General features: G+C 37.1%; 1 protein-coding gene across 1 annotated transcript; it reads right to left on the reverse strand.

Moving 5' to 3' along the window:
- Positions 1–15,205: 15,205 nt before the first annotated feature.
- LOC149532926 (putative carboxylesterase 17) lies at positions 15,206–16,618 on the reverse strand. The gene has a single exon (XM_089805819.1). The coding sequence runs from the start codon at positions 16,439–16,441 to the stop codon at positions 15,506–15,508; it is 936 nt and encodes a 311-aa protein (XP_089661945.1). The 5' UTR covers positions 16,442–16,618; the 3' UTR covers positions 15,206–15,505.
- Between the last annotated feature and the right edge of the window lie 3,382 nt (positions 16,619–20,000).

Here is a 20,000-nt window from a genome sequence, read left to right on the forward strand (position 1 = left end):
ATACTTGAGACATGTGTCCTCTCTTCAAGTTGCCTAGTAACACACATAACCATCTCGCACATCAAACCCTCAAAGAGGATACCACAAAATCATGACAATTTCTCCCAATGAAAATAGAAAAGCTGAGTGTGCAATCAATAACGAGTTTTTTGACGCACTCAACTGGATCGCACAACATGGTGACCACTTGTCCATTAACATTGATAGTTTGGTGCCTTTTGCAAAAATTGTAAATTAATAAAACGAAAGTTACTGTCCTTCTTGTTAATAAAATCTTGTAAAGAAATGGTAATGGTAATCTACTTGAGAATTCCATTCTTATAGATCACAGGAATGGCATGACCCAAACTTACATATATTGAAGAACAAATATTAGTGGTTGATTTAGGCAACTAATTTTGAGCTTTGACCAAACTTTTCACCAAATCCACTTGGAATCAATTCTAGCTAGGGTAAATGCTTACTATGTGATGTTGAATGCGGAAAAAAATTGGCTATGTTTGACCATCCTACCATTTGTGTAATCATTAAAATGCACCTAAAGCTCATGCATAATGCCAGATGAAACCTTGGGAAAAAGACACATCTCTCCAACCCAAATTTTCCTCCAATTTCCTCGACCAGAAAATAAAGACTTTAAGCAAAAAGGATCATGCCCAATAAAAAACATAGAAATAAAAATGCCATAATTTTATTTAATGAAAAAATTTAAGCTAGCCATACCTTAAATGAAAAATAGGAGAATGGAGCACATTTACAAAACGAGAGCTCTTTGAGAGCTGTAGTCCCTATCTCTAGGGAATCAAATTGGACATAATATTTAAAATTATGGTTTTGAAAAGAGAAGTTATAAATTTTAACAAATTTAATTTAGATTTTCAATTAATATTTTAAAATTTAGTTTTATAGAATAATGTGGCGACTAGCCATTGTCTAAAATATACAACTTAATGTAATGCATAATCACGAGATTTGAATTAATAGATTTTTAACCAAGAAATTTAAAAAATTTAGAATTTTATTACATAAGTTAAATTTAGAAATCAATTGTTTTTAATTTTTTTAATTAATATATACTAAAGTCTATATATATAAAGCAATACAATTCTTAATAGCAATAATATATTTTAATAAAAAATTAAATTTAATAATTATTGATTTATATAAAACTATTTTTTAAAATAATTTAAAATATATTAACATTTTTAAAAATTATTTTGAAAACTAAAAATTGTGATATTAAAATTGATAAGACATTATTTTTGTTGTGGAAGATAAAAACATGACTTTTTTAGAAATCTAATCAACTTGTGACAAATATGCAAAAGGTAAAGTTGTAATTATGACAAATATGCAAAAGATAAAGTTGTAATTATTTTATAAATCTAATGAACTTGTGACAAATATGCAAAAGATAAAGTTGTAATTAATAATGAACTTGTCACAAATATGGAAAAGATAGAGTTGTAATTAATGAATTCATTAATGCATGTTAAAAAATATTATATTTTTTGAAGTGAGAAAATAAAATAAACTCCACCAAAAATGCAACACACCAATTAGAAAAAGATAATAAATCAATATAAATTAATTGAAAAATATAAAGTTTTTTGAACTTTAGAACTTAATATTTTTTTAGTTGCACAAATTAACATGGGAGTCAACAAAAACATTATATAAACAGGGACTAACAAAATTTAATATCAAATAGAACATCATAAGTTTTCTCATGAGAAAGCAAGGACTAATTAGCTGTGTGAATTATGAAATCTACTAGCGCTTACTGTATACCTTCACAAATTTGTACTATACTTGTCACAACATCAAAGAGAAATGTTGCTTCGACTCACCTAGTCTAGAAATTGATTAACCTCAGACGACTAACCAGTTGTAGAGTAAGCAAACATTCGACGATTATTAATGTAATCTGCAAATCTGGTGGATAAAACGCGGAGTGCCTTCGTACTCAGAATGCACGATTTGGTAACCGTGGACCCCACCTTCGTCTTCCATCAATTCCACCTCCTCTCCAGACCTCTTCAGATATTCATAAAACATCACCCCTCTCTCTTTGAAAAAATCTTTTCCCGCCACAGCTACCAAAACTGGCGGTAACTTCAAACCAGCGTTCAGAGGCAAAACCGCCGGGTTACAGAATGGATGGTCGTTGGTGGAGCCCACGGACAGAGTAATATTGCAAAAGATATTACACATTTGCACAGACTTTGCCGCCTCTGCTAGAATCAAAGAATCAAGGACTTGCAAGAAGATATTACACATTTTCTACGTTAATGTAAAGATTTTCATAGAATCAAAGACTTGTAATAAGATTTTCTTTATTTTCATAGAATCAAGGACTTGTAAGAAGATAAAAGAAAGAGGATGAAACATGTACAAATAATTTATTGTAGAGCTAATTCGATCATTTGAAGGTATATAACATATTTTATGATTCATTTTTACTCACCAAGTGATCATAAAGTTTATGAAGTGATTCAAGGTGATTGATAATAGTGATTTTTCAAAGAACTGTGAATATCTACTAGCATGTCATCGACTAGTTTAGTCAAATGCTAAAGGTATTGTTATTTCTAAGACAATCAATTTTCATTTTCCAAACCCTAATGTGAAGACATGGCAGAAAGAACATCTTTTGAGATGAAGAAGGCAGACAAGGAGGTGAAGAATGTTCAAATGGTGAGTAATGAAGCTTGTCCACCTCCAAAATTCCAACCTATATCAAATATTGTGTTAAAGGGAGATCCCTTAGGTGCCATGTCATTGATTCCACCAAAGGTACTTATGATTCATGATGTAAGGTTGTGATTTACATATAAAATCAGTGAAATTGGAGATTATGAGTTGAGGGAAGCTTACAACTGTTGAAACAATTAATTAATTGTGTATTTTCTTTGATGTTACACAAAATGTCATATCTTTATCAGTTAGAGTATATCAAGATCCCTTGGGCATTAAAGAAAGTTTTCTATAGATATCTTGTGTTCCAGAGTTTTCCTAGTTTAGAAGTCAATTTCTACCAAGTTCACTTGGGCGTCAAAGGAAAGTTGAGTGTTAACTGAGCTCACTCAGTTAATGAAGGAATGTTGGATGGAACCAGTGTTAACCGAGCTCGCTTGGTTACCAAAGGAACAATACAAATATGAATATTGACCAAGTTCACCTGATTAACACAAGAAAATCATCTCTAAGTTAGTGTCTACCAAGTAGGGTCGGCTAACGAAGGATTTTCTTATTTTGGCATGTTGAGTTCAATTGATTTATTTGTTGGTTCTAGCTATTCTAAGTTGTATTTTAGACAACTTGACAAAATGAATGATATAAATAAAAGGTCAAATTGAGAGTTAGAAAATATATACGTGCATGAAGACAAAATGAAGATTTGAAGATGCTAAGAGAAAGTGAATCAGAAGGATAAGCAAAATATCTTTGAGATGTTGAAAAGATATATTCGATCAGGAAGGATCAAGTATACAAGCTAGAATTGAGATCTGTAATCAACAGTTCAGTTGCATCCAAATCAGGTCGTGTCATTATCACTCTCTAACCATTGTATCAGTGATCTAAATCTCTTAACAGAGTTGTCTTAATAGTTATTTGTAAATCCTCTAACAAGGTGGCATTTCTATTGAAGTGTCTAAAGACCTCTAACAAGGCCACTCCTAATAGGGTGATTAAATCCTCTAACAGGGTCACACCTAACAGTGTGTTTTGTAACCTTTAATAGGGTTGGCTCCTAATAGGGTTCACTTCAGAAGAGTGAAAAAAAGTAACTAGTTGCAATTGGTGATTTTTCCCAAATTGGGTTTCCACATTAAATCTTGATGTCAAATGTGTTCATGCTATTTATTTTATGTGTTTGCAGCTAAGTTAAAGTAATAAGTAATCATAGATAACATATTAAGATTTTCATGTTAAGTGTTTGTCCAGCATATTCAATATTTATCGAGTTACAACATTTTCAGTGTGTTTACTGAGCATCAATAGAGTCCAATTTTTAGAGTTTATTTTGCAATGACATCTAAGGGATCTCAGATTTATTTTTGTAGCATCTGATTCACCCCTCCCCTCTCAATTACTCCTCTTATATTTCCAAAAATTTGTATCAAAGCTTTTGGTGCTTGCAAAAAAGGTTTCAAATACCTAAGCTAAAGATCAGGATGTCTTACAGAAGAGAGATTCCCAAATTGAACCGAGACAACTTTGCAAAATGGCAAGGACTTATGAGATTACACCTAGCAACTATCAGTGATTCAATTTATAAGTATCTTGATACTGAATAGAAGACTCCTTCTAGAACATTATCAGTTGAAGATAGATATTCCTACTTGGCTTACTACTCTTCTATGGAGGTTGCAGATTTAGACTCTTTTCACAGGTCTCGTTGTTGGTACACCCAGGTCTCTACTCTCTTGGGCTCGATTGGTATTAGCTTGGATTGTCTTCCCCCCTTCTAGTTTTCTCTGAACGCTCCAACCCATCTTCTTCCACCTTAGAGAGAGTTGAATGAATATGTTATACTTAACATCTATAGAGAGTATGTTATCATGACCTGGAAGAATCCCCCAGGTGGGCTCTGTCCGTGCATGGCCTTCTATGCCGAGCACTTTCTTGATATACAGGACGAGATCATCTTATGTCCCTAGTACCTCACTCATCGTTGGACTCATGCTCTTCGCATCTCCTTGGGAAGTAGGACCTTGACAAAGGTTGTAGAATTTGGTTTCACATCCTAAATTGCTTTTTCTTGAATGTTTCTAAAGTCTTTTTAGCAAATCTAATTTGTGAATATCTAGTTCACATTTTGGCCTAGGTGGGGAGGATGCTAACAAAGGAGATACCATGTTTCAAGAAACTTTAAAGCAATGCTAATGGTGGTAGACCAAATAGCTAGCAATGTAGGGTCCATTGTCCTAAATAGCCTAGAGTACTTAGCAAAGCAATACAAACATTTTAAGAGAATCTTCAAATTGAGCAAGACAAAATAGATACATATATTGATGGGGACCCCTTTGCGGATGAGAATTATAAGAGACAATTAGCCTCTTTTTAAGCAACATGTTCAACTTGTATAAGGATTTGACAATGAGGATAAACATGCATGACAAATTTTTACTCAAGTTTTAAGTTAGAAGCACAAGATTGGGAAGTGTCAAGATCTTTAGAATACTAGTTAGGACTAGGTTGTATACCCCAGAAGCCAAAAAACTAAAACTAAAACTAAAAATGCTAGATTTGAACAAATCATTCAAATTTGAGAAAACAAATGCACTTCTTAATGATAAATTGTATAAACCATAAACAATGTCTATTTAGAAAATGACAACTAAAAACAACATTTCAATAAATAATTAGATTATAATTTCCAATTAGGTCACTATTGCATAAGATTTATTGTCTTTGTTTTGTTCGTTTGAATATCTTTAGGATTATGGTTTATGGTTTTATGGAGAAAAGCTTTAGCAAATATGTCCTCCTTGCAAAATCTCATTAATAAAAATATCATTGGAAAATTTCTACAATAAATAAATATAATATAAAAAGAGAAAATAGACATCATAGAAAATGATTTTTAGAACACCTATTGTTTACACATAAGTTTGTTTTAGTGCAAATAAGGCCCTTAGATTTAAATCAAATGTGTATGCCTTCAATATGGGGATGGAATGAACACAAAGCTAATTATGGGCGACCCAAACCATTGTCTCTAAAATGTTCATGTCATATTCTACTATCTAGGTAAAAGAACTAGATTTAGCACTAGGAAGCTGGCTTCTGTGGCTGCTATAGAGATTGAGCAAATACAAAAGGTTGCTGAAAGAATGGATCAACTCAAGCTGCAAGCTGCGGAGCTACTAAAGAACATGGCCTAATGGGTCTTTGTTGTCTTGTGGTTTGTGTCTGATCTCTATTTTTTCTTTTTGTTATGTTTAGTGATGTATTTTGGTTGTTGTCCTTTGATGGCTAGCTTTTTGTTGTTGCATTGTTCCCATTTGTTATGTCATGTTTAGGTTGATGGGCTTTATGGCTTAAATCTTTAGATCTATTGTACAAGGTTTTAGGGCCCCTTCAAAACCTATTTTACTCAATCAAAAATATATAGTTCTTAATTTTTTATAATCAAAAGGACTAAAAATAAATTTTAGACTAAAAGTCCACTTACATTATTAATTGACAAGCTCTCTAATGGGAATCAACAAGGCGTTAAACTCATAAATTTGTAACAATATCAAAGTCAAATTTTCAAGTGCATTTATCTAATATTATACGAAGGAAAAAATGAAGTATACTCATAAGGTTTAGAGACCCTATAATCATTGCATTTGTCAAAAGAGATTGTACAATTTCTTTGTTTCTACAGATTGTTCACTCTTTCCAGTGAATTTAGATCATATTTCTTTGTGCTTCGTTGGGGATAGTATCAAATAGTACAAAAGTAAGAATCTCAAAGTGATTTTAGTAACATCCACCCAAACTAACAACCTAAAATGGAAAGTAATTTAATTTTTTGAAGAAGCTCACGACAAATATGAAAGATGTGTGGAATCTACAGAGTAAGCCTTTTGAATCAACAATAGAATTGATAATTAATGACAAAATTTGTAAACACTCATGTAAGTTATATTGTTGAACATCCTTTCCCTCTTGTAAAATAACCAGATGAAAAAACTTAAAAAGCTTCAATATAGTATATGTCGTTTTTGATGGTGTTGATAAAACCTTCTGCGTAAAAATGACATAAAAAACTCCAAAGATGTTGTTATATAAACAATAAGGTATATAAACTTGTCCCTTTTTGTGAAATGGTGGGGCTTCTTGCCTGTAGGGCCTACAACCAAGGTTCAAGTCCCCACAGGGCCATCCGCTACTATGGATCTTAATTGAGAATGTTTTTCCATTGACCCTTGGTGAAATAGTGGGGCTTCTTGCCTGTAGTGCTTATAGCCAAGGGTTAATAAATTTGTTGGCTTGTCCCTTTGGTGAAATGGTGGGACTTCTTGCCTATAGGGCCTACAACCAAGGTTCAAGTCCCCACAGGGCCATTCTCTACTGTGGATCTTAATTTAGAATGTTTTTCCATTGACCCTTGGTAAAATAGTGGGGCTTCTTGCTTGTAGTGCTTACAACCAAGGGTTAATAAATTTAAAATATTCAACTTCATGTAGTAATAATGACTTTCCTACACTGATTAACTTATTTCCATGTCATATACATTTCATACATAACAAACAAAAATTTCCAAGCTGGAATGACTGGAGCGTGCGGAGCGAGTGGGAATCAGTTTTCATATTAGCAGCAAGGCGGGAATGGGATTTTGAATCAGCAGCAAGGTGGGAATCGAGAGAACACGGGCATTGGGGGGCAATTTGCAGGTGCGGGGCAGGAATCAGAGGTGAATGATGCAGACGCCTCAAAGGATGGGGACCCACGGGAGTTGTTGCCTCACCTAGGTGAGAAGATTCCTCCCCTTCACTCGGGTGGTGAGCCGCCTGGGGCCTGGGGACGCTGGTCGAACCTTTTTGGAGTCAAACCATCAGGTAAGTCGACATTCCCAGGCTAGATGCTTTGTTTGATTTATGTAAAGAAGAAGAAGAGCCACCCTGGACAGAAGTCAGAAGAAGAAAGAAGAAGAATAGGCAAGACCCCTCTCTTGCCTCTCCTGCTTCAACAAGAAGCAAGGCTAAGGCAAATCTTGGTCATAAAACCAACCCGGTGGGAAGGAAAAACAAGAATGAAATCAGGAAGGAGGAAGCAAGAAGAAACATCATGGATGGAACGTAGTGCACCATCCAGGAAGCCTGCTCATCAATTAAAGCATGAAGATCCTCTCATGGAATATTCGTGGACTCAATGGAATCCACAAGCAAGAAGTTGTAAGGAATATGATAAGGGATCATAGGCCCAATATATTTCTCATTTAGGAAACAAAAATGAAGAAAGAAAATGTAGAAAATATTAGATTCAAAAGCAACATGAATGGAATTGCCTCAAACTCAGAAGGAGCATCTGGAGGCCTGCTGCTATTATTCAATAACAGACATTTCAATATTGTGCACGAGTATGATGAGGATAACATCATTTTCTATAGTGTACATCATTTGCAAACTAATGAATGCTGGTTTTTAGTGAACATTTATGCTCCCAACAATAAGAGAGATAGAAAAAATTACTGGGTCAAAGTTGGAAAGTTGGTGCAAGCCAGTAACATTAAAAAAGGCATTATCCTGGGAGACTTCAACTCTCCGCTGGAGGACAAGGAGAAGATGAGAGGATTGCCCCCGGATTGGGAAAGCAAGCAGGATCTTTCCAGTTTCATCAATGACCTAGCCCTAATGGACTTGGAGCTCTCGAGGGGTACCTTTACCTGGTCTAACAAGAGAGCGGGTCAGGACTGCATTCAGGTTAGATTGGACAGAGCTTTAATCTCCTCGGATTGGTTACACTCTTTTAGCTATAGATTATCTCTGCTTCCTAGGGTTGGTTCTGACCACTCTCCCATTTCTCTTTCGGTCTCCCCTCTTGAGCCCAAGAAAAATTGCCCTTTTAGGTTCGAGAAAATGTGGACGACTCACCCCGACCTATTGGATAATGTCAAAAGATGGTGGGGGATTAGTGTTGATGGCTCAACCATGTTCAGAGTCACCAGAAAGCTCAGAAATGTGAAGAGGATGGTAAAATTTTGGAACAAATCTGATTTTGACCATATTTTCCATGACAAGGAGGAGTTGTCAGACAATCTAACTGTCATCCAAGATTGTATATAGAAGGAAGGATATAATGAGAGTAATAGGGAGGCTGATCTGTTGATCCTGTCTGATCTTCATAACATCATCAACAGGGAGGAAAAGTTCTGGAAGCAAAAATCTCGAATCTCTTGGCTTAAGGATGGAGATCGGAACACGAAGTTCTTTCATCTCTCCACCCTAAAACATAGGGCTAACAACAGGATCTCTGGAATCAGGAAGGGGTAGGTGTTGTTGTCTGAAGATCCAATTATCTCAGCTGAAGCGGTATCCTTCTTCTCTTCTCTTCTCTCCGTGGATCCCCTGCTTTCCAAGGTGGATCAAGAGGATATCATCTCTTGTATTCCTTAGATTATTCAACCCCACCATAACAAACTTCTCTATGCTATTCCTAATGCTCTGGAAGTTAGAGAGGCCCTTTTCTCCCTACCTGGTGACAAATCACCTAGTCCGGACGGGTTTCCCACCTTTTTCTTCCAAATGTACTGGTCGGTGGTCATGGGGGATGTGGTTAAGGCAGTTCAGGAGTTCTTCGAAGCTAGAAGTATTCTTAAGGAGATTAATTCAACCTTCTTGGTTCTCATCCCTAAATCCCTAGGGGCTGACTCTTTAGACCAATTCAGGCCCATCAGTTTGTGCAACTCTTTCTACAATATCATCTCTAAAGTTCTCACTTCCGGAATGCTTAAAATCCTGCATCTGATCATTTCGCAGCAACAATTGGGCTTTGTTCCTGGGAGACAAATCTTGGACTCGGTGCTAATGGTTCATGAGGTTATTCATTCTTTAGAAGCTTCCAAGCGGGAAGGTATGTTGCTCAAACTGGATCTTTCAAAAGCCTATGATCGGGTGGACTGGTCCTTTCTTGGAAAGGTCCTTCAGGCCTTTGGTTTTGACAATAAAGTGTGTAAACTCATTTCTCAATTGGTGTCTACCTCCTCTCTTGCTATCCTGATTAATGGAGCCCCCTCTGAGTTCTTTAAACCTTATAGAGGTCTCAGCCAGGGAGACCCCCTATCACCTATACTCTTCATTATATTTAGCTGACTGCATTGGGAGGCTTATTGAACGTAAAAAGTCTGATGGAAGTCTTATTGGGATAAAGCCTTCTTTGAGAAATGACCCCTTCACTCACCAACAATTTGTGGAAGACACTATAATGGGGGGGGAAGCTTCTGTGAAAGAAGCTAAGACATTGAAAGAGGTTCTTAATACTTACTCCAAAGGGACTGGCCAACTGATTAACTAGAACAAAAGCTCGACCTTCTTTGTTAACACCCTTGAAGTAAGACAAAGGAAAATTGCCAGAATCCTTGGTTGTGGGGTGGGCTCTCTCCCTTCATCCTATCTAGGTCTCCCCTTGGGCTCTTCTCCCCTTGACTCTTTCTGGAATGGTATTTTGGACAGATTCAACAACAAGATGGTTGGATGGAAGGATGCCTCTCTCAGCTAGGCTAGGAAATGTCTACTAGTCAAATCCACTCTTCAGAACCTTCCCATTTATGCTCTAAGCCTTTTTGGAATTCCTGTGAAATTTACAGAGAAAATGGAGAAAATCCAAAGAGACTTTCTATGGACCGGACTTGAAGGAAAGAAAAGGTACCCTCTTGTTGCCTGGGAGAAGGTCTGCCTCTCCAAGAGGTATGGAGGTTTGGGCATCAGAAAGCTTACCCATCTCAATAAGGTGCTTCTTGCGAAACAAATCTGGCGTATCTTCAATAACACTGGTGAATGGAGAGACATTCTGGAAAATAAATACCTCAGAAGACCCTCTCTTCATTTTACTTTATTCAATGAGGACATCCCTAAAGGGTCAACAATTTGGAATGGTACCCTGAAGGCCAGGGACCTGGCTAAGGCAAGGGTCTCTTGGAAACTTGGCAATGGGGAGGATATTCAGTTTTGGTCTGACAGGTGGTTATGTCAAGGCCCACTTTCTAGCAACCCAGTTTTTGAGAGATGGGTGCAAGAATGCACGGAGTTATATGGGTCTAAAGTAAGCAATTATTGGGTTGGTCAGGAATGGAGAGACCTTTCCCTCGTTTTCGAGGACTTGAAACCAATAATGACTATGCTTAATGCTTTGATCCCTAGTAATAATAAGGATGAGCTGGTCTGGAGGGATAATCCCAATGGAAGTTATACTGTTGCCTCTGGCTACAACTCTCTCTAGGGTTTAAAGGAGAAACCCCATTGGGTGGATCCTTGGCTCACGGGCCTCACTCCTAAGATCAACATATTTTATTGGCTGGCCCTTCAGAACAAAATCCTAACGCAAGATAACCTCAAGAAGAGAGGCCATGTTATGCCCAGCAGATGCCCGCTTTGCAAAAACCAGTCTGAGTCGGGAAATCATATCTTCATTCAATGTGACTTTGCTAGGGAGGTTTGGAATTCTCTTAATCAGGAAATGGAGATTCTCTGGTGCTGGCCGGATAACCTTATCGACTTTTTCAGTCATTGGAAAAGCCTCTATAAAATTGCTGGCCGGCAGGATAACTTTGCCTGGTTTTTGCCTCACTTCTGCTGGAGTATCTGGAAGGAAAGGAACAACAGAATTTTCAAGGACAGAGAGGAGCCGGCAATAATTCTAGGAAGGAAGACTTTGAAAAACATAAAAGAAAACCTTCAAGTGATGAAGGAGGGGGAAGTTGATATAGGGGACAGGAAGACGATAAAAGAAAAAGACAGGGATCCCAAAAGATAGGATGCCAGATGGATTCTACCCCCGGAAGGATGGTCAAAAGCAAACTTCGATGGTGCTTTTAAGGGCAACCCTAGCCCCTCTGGAAGCGGTGGAATTATTAGAAATAGTTTTGGGGAGGGGATTGCGTCTTTTGTTCTCTCGCTTGGTACCCAGACCAACCATTTGGCCGAAGCCAGAGCCGCGTGCAGTGTGGTAAAGCTGGCTTTTGAAGCTGGAGTTTCCAAACTTTGGCTTGAAGGGGACTCCAAAAACATAATTAACAATATTAATAGTATCTCCCCTCCCTCGTGGTCGATTGCAAATATAATCGATGAGACACATGCCGCCCTCACAAAATTTGAGAAGGTCCACGTCACTCATGCATTTAGAGAGGCAAACCCAGTTGCTGACTGGTTCGCTAACAAAGGGGTGGGAGCAGACAAAGAGATGATCTGGCACTCCGAAAAAGATATTTCGATGGAAGCTAAGTCACTAATCAAGTTGGAGAAAATCCACAGAAGTACAGGTCAATCTAATTGTAATCATGTTTAATAAAGAAAGAATGGAGGTTGGTACGAGCAATAATATGTTTCTTGGTTTTCGTAATCTCAAGGGATTTTCTCCGTCTTTTCGACAAGTTTGGAGGATCATCATTATTTTTACCCGCTATAGCATCAGAGAGACGAATGATCACGAACCCAACAATAGAAACAGAGCCAAAATCTTGACTGGAAAAAATTTGTAGAGATTGGGGCTCATGAGAATTGTTGAAGAAAAAATGGACGCCATGACTGGAGAAAGGAGCAGAAAGGAGCCGGTGGGTGAAGTGGAGAAGTTGAAGAATATGGGCAAAATCTGGAAAAAATTGGAAAAGGGCGGGGTTGCGAATTTTTTCGAGAAACTCCATGGTTTTGACCCTGAGGTCACCAACAGCATGGTGAACTCGTGGAGCAATGGCAAGGTCAAGGTGAACGAGGTTTCTTTCCAAATCACAGAGGAGGTGGTTGCGGAGGTCACTGGTATCCCAATGGAGGATTTCAAATTCTACAGGGACAAGAAACTCTCCTCCAATGCAGTCAAGGAGTTCGTGAAAAATGTTGTAGAGATGAACAAGCTGGAAAAGAAGTTCTGGAGGTATGTTTTATATGCCCTCATTGATTATGTTACCCTAGACCCAAGGTTTGATCGGGTCAAAACTCACCATTTTGTGATTTTAAATCATTTTCGCCATAAGAAAAGAATTTCCATTCCCTTTTACCTTCTCACTTCTATGAACAAGGAAATTTCTAGTTTCAAGAAGAAAGCCACTGTTAACCCTGCTTTGCATGAGGGCTTATTGCTCCTCATCCATGAGCATATCAAAGCTCAGTCTATATGCAAGAACCCTCCTCAAGTTGAGGATGTTGAAGAAGGCAGCTCCAGCTTTTCCTATGACTCTGATGACGTTGAGAGAATTAGCTCGGAGGAGGAGAATGTTTCCTCAGGAAAGAAGAAAAAAGGTCAAGCCAGGAAACTGTCAACTGCTACAACTCCCAGCAGGAAAAGCCCTAGGGATCACAGCCAAGCTCAAGGAAAAGAGGGTTATGCTGAGGAGGAGGAGGAAATGGATACAGAAGATTCTGAAAAAGTGTCGGAGGAGGAGTTGTAAGAGGAGAAACCTGGGAAAAAACGAAAGAGGGAGGTTGTGAGAGTTGAGGAGACTAGAAATTAGAGGGCGGATGCTATTCCTCTTCCCCTCTCCCCTGTCCAGTCTCAGCCTCCTTCGGAGGAAAAAGAAAATGTCATCACTGGTGAGAATGAGGGGGAAGTGCAGGTCAAAAATAGGATTAAGGCCTGGAAAAACTTCAATGTGAGGACTGCTACTATGGGGATTTTTAGGGAAGCTATGAACCCTCAGATCTCGGTGGACAACCTGGAGCAGCCTAGGCTCAATGAGCTCATAGACCCAGCTATCCTGGCCATCTCAGACAACGCAAGGGAGATTGGAATGAACCTTCTGAATAATGCCCACAGTAGTATGATTGACAACTTCATATCAATCAAATGGCTCTTCCATGAGCTGGAGGAAGTTAGAGAAAGGGTATCCCAGATGGAAAGTATAAAGAATAAGACAGGTAATGACAGCTAGGAGGACCGGGATAATAGAGAAAGCTTAAATGAAAGGAGATTAAGAAATCTTGAAAACTATAACCACAACCTGGCAAGTCAGATGATTTCTCTCCTGAGTTCGATTAATGACAACATCCAATCCCTTGCTAGAAAACTTAAGGACAGGGGCTTGCTGGTGGAGGAGGGAGGACAGAACAGGGATAAGGCCAGGCCGGATGATGACAAGGCCACAATCAGCACTCTCACCAGTATGGATCAGGGCATGGAGAAGGTCCAGGATCAAATGGCTAAGGAGTAGCAAAAGATAGTCGAGGCAACTTAGACTATGCAGGAAATGGAGAAGATAACTGAAGACTAGTTTTCTTGTCTTTTGTCTTTTCATCTTCTTGGCTTTTGGCTTTTCGACAGGCTTTCTGTAGTCTGTTCTAGTTTGTTTGTTTTCTGGCCTTTCTGTGGGCCTTTGTTTTGGGCTGGGCCTCCGAGCTTTTTTTCAACTATTGGACCTCCGTTTTGGCTGGGCCTCTTTGGCTTATTATTAGCTTTATTTCTGTAAAACTTATGGGTTTCAAGATCCCTTAAAACCTGTTTATCTTATAAAAAACAATAAGATATATAAACCAAGTAAAATTCCCAATTTAATAAAAAAATTAGGCGGGAAGCTTAAACACAAAGTATAGGAAAAACATAGCACAAAACCCATATTTAGACTTATTTCATTACGACCAAGCCAACACAACTTCCAGATTCATAGGGAAATAAACAAGAATACAATAGATTCATATTTTCTAACTTGAAATGTAAGGTCACTATACTCTAGCCACCTCAAACTTTGGGCGATTACAATGCAAAAGAAACTCCTATGAAATATGCAACACAAACAACTTTGTGAGAAATGTAGAAGACTCCCATGAAATTTTGCAAGAAGAAATGGGGGTTGTCAATGCTAATGATAATACCACTAGGCTAGCGATGATAAAATACTTGAGACATGTGTCCTCTCTTCAAGTTGCCTAGTAACACACATAACCATCTCACACATCAAACCCTTGAAGAGGATACCACAAAATCATAAAAATTTCTCCCAATGAAAATAGAAAAGTTGAGTGTGCGATCAAGAATGAGTTTGTTGACGCACTTAACTGGATCGCACAACATGGTGACCACTTGTCCATTAACATTGATAGTTTGGTGCCTTCTGCGAAAATTGTAAATTAATAAAACGAACTACTATCTGTCTTCTTAATAAATTCTTGTAAAGAAATGGTAATGGTAATCTTCTTGAGAATTCCATTCTTATAGTTTACAGGAATGGCATGACCCAAACTTACACATATTGAAGAACAAATATTAGTGGTTGATTTAAGAAACTAATTTTGAGCTCTGACCAAACTTTTCTCCAAATCCACTTGGAATCAATTCTAGCTAGGGTAAATGCTTACTATGTGATGTTGCATGTAGAAAGAAATTGGCTATGTCTGACCAACCTACCATTTGTGCAACCATTAAAATGCACCTAAAGCTCATGCATAACGCCATATGAAATCTTGGGAAAAAAGACACGTCTCTCGAACCCAATTTTTCTTCCAATTTCCTCAGCGAAAAAACAAAGACTTTAAGCAAAAAGGATCATGCCCAATAAAAAAATAGAAAAAAAATGCCATAATTTTATTCAATGAGAGAATTTAAGCTAACCATACCTTAAATGAGAAATAGGAGAATGGAGCACATTTACAAAGCAGGATTTAATATCAAATAGAACATGGAAAGTTAGAAGGCAAGGACTAATTGGCTATGTGAATTATGAAAATCTACCAGCACTTACTTTATACCTTCACAAATTTGTATTATGCTAGTCACAACATGAAAGAAAAATGTTGCTTCGATTCCCCACCTAATCTAGAAATTGATTAACCTCACAGCACTAACCAGTTGTAGAGTAAGAAAATATTCAACGATTATTAATGTAATCTGAAATCCGCTGGATAAAACGCGGAGTGCCTTCATACTCAGGATGCACGATTTGGTAACCGTGGACCCCACCTTCGTCTTCCATCAATTCCACCTCCTGTCCAGACCTCTTCAGATATTCGTAGAACATCACCCCTCTCTCTTTGATAAAATCTTTTCCCGCCACGGCTACCAAAACTGGCGGTAACTTCAAACCAGCTTTCAGAGGCAAAACCGCCGGGTTACAGAATGGATGGTCGTTGGTGGAGCCCACGGGCAGAGTAATATTGCAAACGAGATTACACATTTGCACAGACTTTACCGCCTCTGCTCTTTTCTCTGACTCGGTCAGCTCCTCACCCCAGAAGAAGGGGTGAATGCAAATCGCCGCCTTTACCACAAGCGGCCTGACGTCCACGTCAGCAACTCGCAGTGCCACGTTGTACACGACGTTTCCTCCGGAGCTGTCCCCGGCCAAAAAGCACCGGGAATAATCCACGGAAGCCGGCGACAGCCACTCCTCCGGCGGTTCTGCCCTGCCGGCGGCATGCTTGTCGATCCATTCCACGGCCTCCGTGCAGTCATCGTAGGCCGTCGGCAGCCGGTGCTCCGGCGCCAGCCTGTAATCCACTGCCACTATCATTATACCAGCGGTTTTGCACAAAGCGTGAAAATAAGTATGGAATTCTTCCCAGGCCGATGAACCAGATATGAGTCCGCCCCCATGAAAATGAATCAGTAGTGGCAGTTTTTCAGCAGCGATTTCTGGCTTGAATATGCGAGCCCAGACGCCGGTTTCCGGATTTATAACGACGTCCTTTGACGCAACGCCGTCTGTAAAATCTGAGGAAGCGGGCACGGTGCGATGTGGAAGGCGCAGCACGGAGCCATCTGAATAGATCTTCACTTGCCCTTCTATTTCTGCGACTACTTCCATTCCTAGGGTTTCTGCAATTACTTTTATCTTTCTAAAATATATGTAAAACACATACCTTTAGCCCTGCACTTAAAAGGGCGGCCGATCGGAGGATCGAATCTCCCGAGTCCATAAAACGTTGAAAATATGGAGGGCGTGTCATATAAAATTTGGGAAGAAAACAAACCGGTCGCCTGCAATGTGGAAATTGCATTCCTCATAAAATGTATTTCAAATCGTTGATTACCTTTTAACTATTAAAATAATATATATATATATTCTAATGAGGCAAATAGAATTTAAAAAATCAGTTTAGCCGAATTATAAATAAAGTTCGATTTCATTTTATTTTTCATTAATGTATTTTATATATTATAACTCAATCTCTTCCAAAGTTGATTTATACCCAAAGCTTATTATTATATTGAAAATTTTGAATATTACACTTAATGAATTGTTTTATAGACTTCTACTCTACTACCGAAAGGCAAAAGTAAAAAGACAAAAAAATAATTGATCTTGATTCTTCAACACGTGATTCATACATTTAATTTTGTGATACAAACAACTAGGTATTGCAAGTAAGTAAGTAAGTAAGTGGGTTTTATAGTCCACGACATTATGCCATAGTTTTTGGGTTTACATATGGTGACAGTGATATGGGACTACCTCGTACCCTTTTTCGTCCATAAAACACAACGATTAAGTAATTCTGTCGAACATCACCCCGCATTTGAAGGCGAATAAAATGGAACTAAACAATCTCATTGTAAAGAGGGTTGAATACAATGAATGCAGAAGTATATTCCTGCTTTAATGTTGATTTGAGATAATAATAGTGTGGTCTTACATTTCGGTCAATTTGCAACACTTGTATTTGTCATTATGCAGGATTTATAGTTACTTTAAGCTCCCCTTTTTTCATATAATACGTTAAAAAAACCTCTCTTTTGACATGCATGGACAATTTGTAAGTAGGACCAGTCGAAAAGAGATTGATCCGATTTATCATATTTGCTAGATATTCAGAACACTTCCCAACGTCATCAATTTATACAACACGCGAACAACACTTTTTTGTGTCATTTGATTCCTTCTTTCATTGTCATTAATCTTCATAAAAACAAGGACGCTCTTGCCTTAACTTCTTTATTGTTTTTTATTGCTGGAGAGCAAGGGTTTTGATCAAAATGAGGACATGGAGAAAGATGCTGTGATTGCTTTAGCATCTGTAGCAACAGCAATTTATGGTGGAAAACTATGGATTTGTCTTAAATGAAACTTGTGAACAAAGATTTTGGAGCAGAATGAAATAACAACAGAAATATTTCCATGGGCTTCATAAATTGCATTGGAACAAGTATAAAATCGAGAATTAGCATATAATGATGTGTGGATTTTTCAATTGCAAAATCTCATCGAAAAGCTTCAGAAACTAATGCATCAACTGAGTCAAAGGAAAACCCACCTTTGAAATCTAATCCGTAAACTGAAACCAATGTACATAAATTGAAAGCACTAAAACCCATTCAGCCAGTGCAGAAATCATAATAAAATTCGAATGAGCCAAGCAGTTACATTCAAACAAACATGGAATCCAAAAAAGCACATTTTCTTGATTGTCTCTTACGGTCTGTTTCGCTGCAAGCATAGGAATAGAAAATTAGAATGCAAATGTGGAATAAGAATAGAAATGAGGAATGGGAATGGAAAAGAATAATCCCATTCTTGTTTCGTTCGCCTAGTATTTGATTGGGAATATGTTACTCTTTTGTTTGGTTGTACAAAATTGGAATTGGAATATAGTTAATTTCTATTTTAATATATTATTATATTTGGTTAATTATTTCAACTTACTGTAAAGAAAATAATTTTTTTAATTCTATTTTATTCAATGAAATTAATAAGAAATTAACTTATTTCGACATTTTTTAAATGAATGGATTTGGTTAATTATTTCAACTTATTGTAAAGAAAATAATTTTTTTAATTCTATTTTATTCAATGAAATTAATTTATTTCAACATTTTTTAAATGAATAGATTTGGTTAATTATTTCAACTTATTAGTAAAGAAAATATTTTTTTTAATTTTATTTTATTCAATGAAATTAATAAGAAATTAATTAATTTCAATATTTTTTAAATGAATGGATATAAACATTAAAATGTTATACACAATAATATACTCTTGAAATTAGCAAAATTTGCTCATCGTTTATGTACAAAATCGTAAAAGATGTAGTCTGCATGATCATAATTGTTCTTTACAACAAAATGGTCATTTCATTACTAAAATTAGAATCACCATCACCAATAGTGTATTTGTAAAAACTAGAATATAATTAAGTCTACGTTGAAACATGATTTCATATTTCACCATTAAACCAATCTCCCTAGCAGATGTCTCCCACACAATACACAACTTGCAATCGTTCCTTTCTTCTTCGATAGATTTTGATGTGGTTGACGTAGATGAGCCATCTTTGACCCACTCGAAGAAATTGGATCCATTGTCCCCCCTACATTCCAAAGCTACATTAAGGCTTGCCATAATAATGAAATAAAAAATAAACATATAAAAGATTAGTAACAACCTTTCTTTTATTTAGACAACACAAAAACCTACGCCTAGGATTATTCTCTGTATGTGAAATATTCATTGCTATAGGTCCAGCACCACATCAACACATTGGAAAAGTTGTCAAATCCATCGACCCTATATAAATAATGAACAAATTTAATGAGAAATTACTAAAAAAGTGTAAAATATATTTTGATATCTGTATTCAATGGACTATATTGTGACTTCTCAGTCCAATCCTGCTCGCAAAGCAAATACCTTATGACTTACAACTTTTGACACATGATTATCCATGGATATACAAACACTATTTCACTGAAATGAGAGAAGATGTACATAACCAAGTAAGTAATTCTCCATTGCGATCGCTGTGCTGCAACACTAACAAAAAATGTCTATTACTTGATGCATATGTGCGTAGAAAATATTTATCACTTGATGGACATAAATAAAAGAACAAATAAGGATTCAAACTAATGAAATTTTTAGAGTAATCCAAATACTTAGTCCAAAAAGGTCTTAGTTGTGGAAATGCTATGTCCAACCATGGCATTGCTTGCCCATTGTAATGGATTACAACAACTTGTTGGATTACTTCATACTACATAAATAATAACTAGATGTTTATAGTATTCAACTTTTCAATTACAATCTACTTTATAGCTAGTCAACTACAAACTCAGTATATACAAACTAAAGAGGTCAATGGCTTCATGGAGATCAATTGTTTGTAAATATCTCAATTTGAAAACACAAGTCATGAAAAGGAGGTACACAAGTTTATGACAATTAATTCTGAGGACATCCATGACTTTCAACAAAGTGTTAACTATTTTCTTATGCCTCATCTTTTTGTAGGAAGATAGAATGAGATCTTTTCTAAAAATTCATGGCCAGGATGCTAAAATTAAGCATAGACTTAGAAGGGGAAAGATATAATAATGGAAAAGGTTATGATTATGCCATCAATTTTCCTACTGAATGTTGTTCTCAACAC

Source organism: Cupressus sempervirens, chromosome 10, assembly GCF_028749045.1.
Source record: "Cupressus sempervirens isolate cs-2001-9-10 chromosome 10, ASM2874904v1, whole genome shotgun sequence".
Lineage (NCBI taxonomy): Eukaryota > Viridiplantae > Streptophyta > Pinopsida > Cupressales > Cupressaceae > Cupressus > Cupressus sempervirens.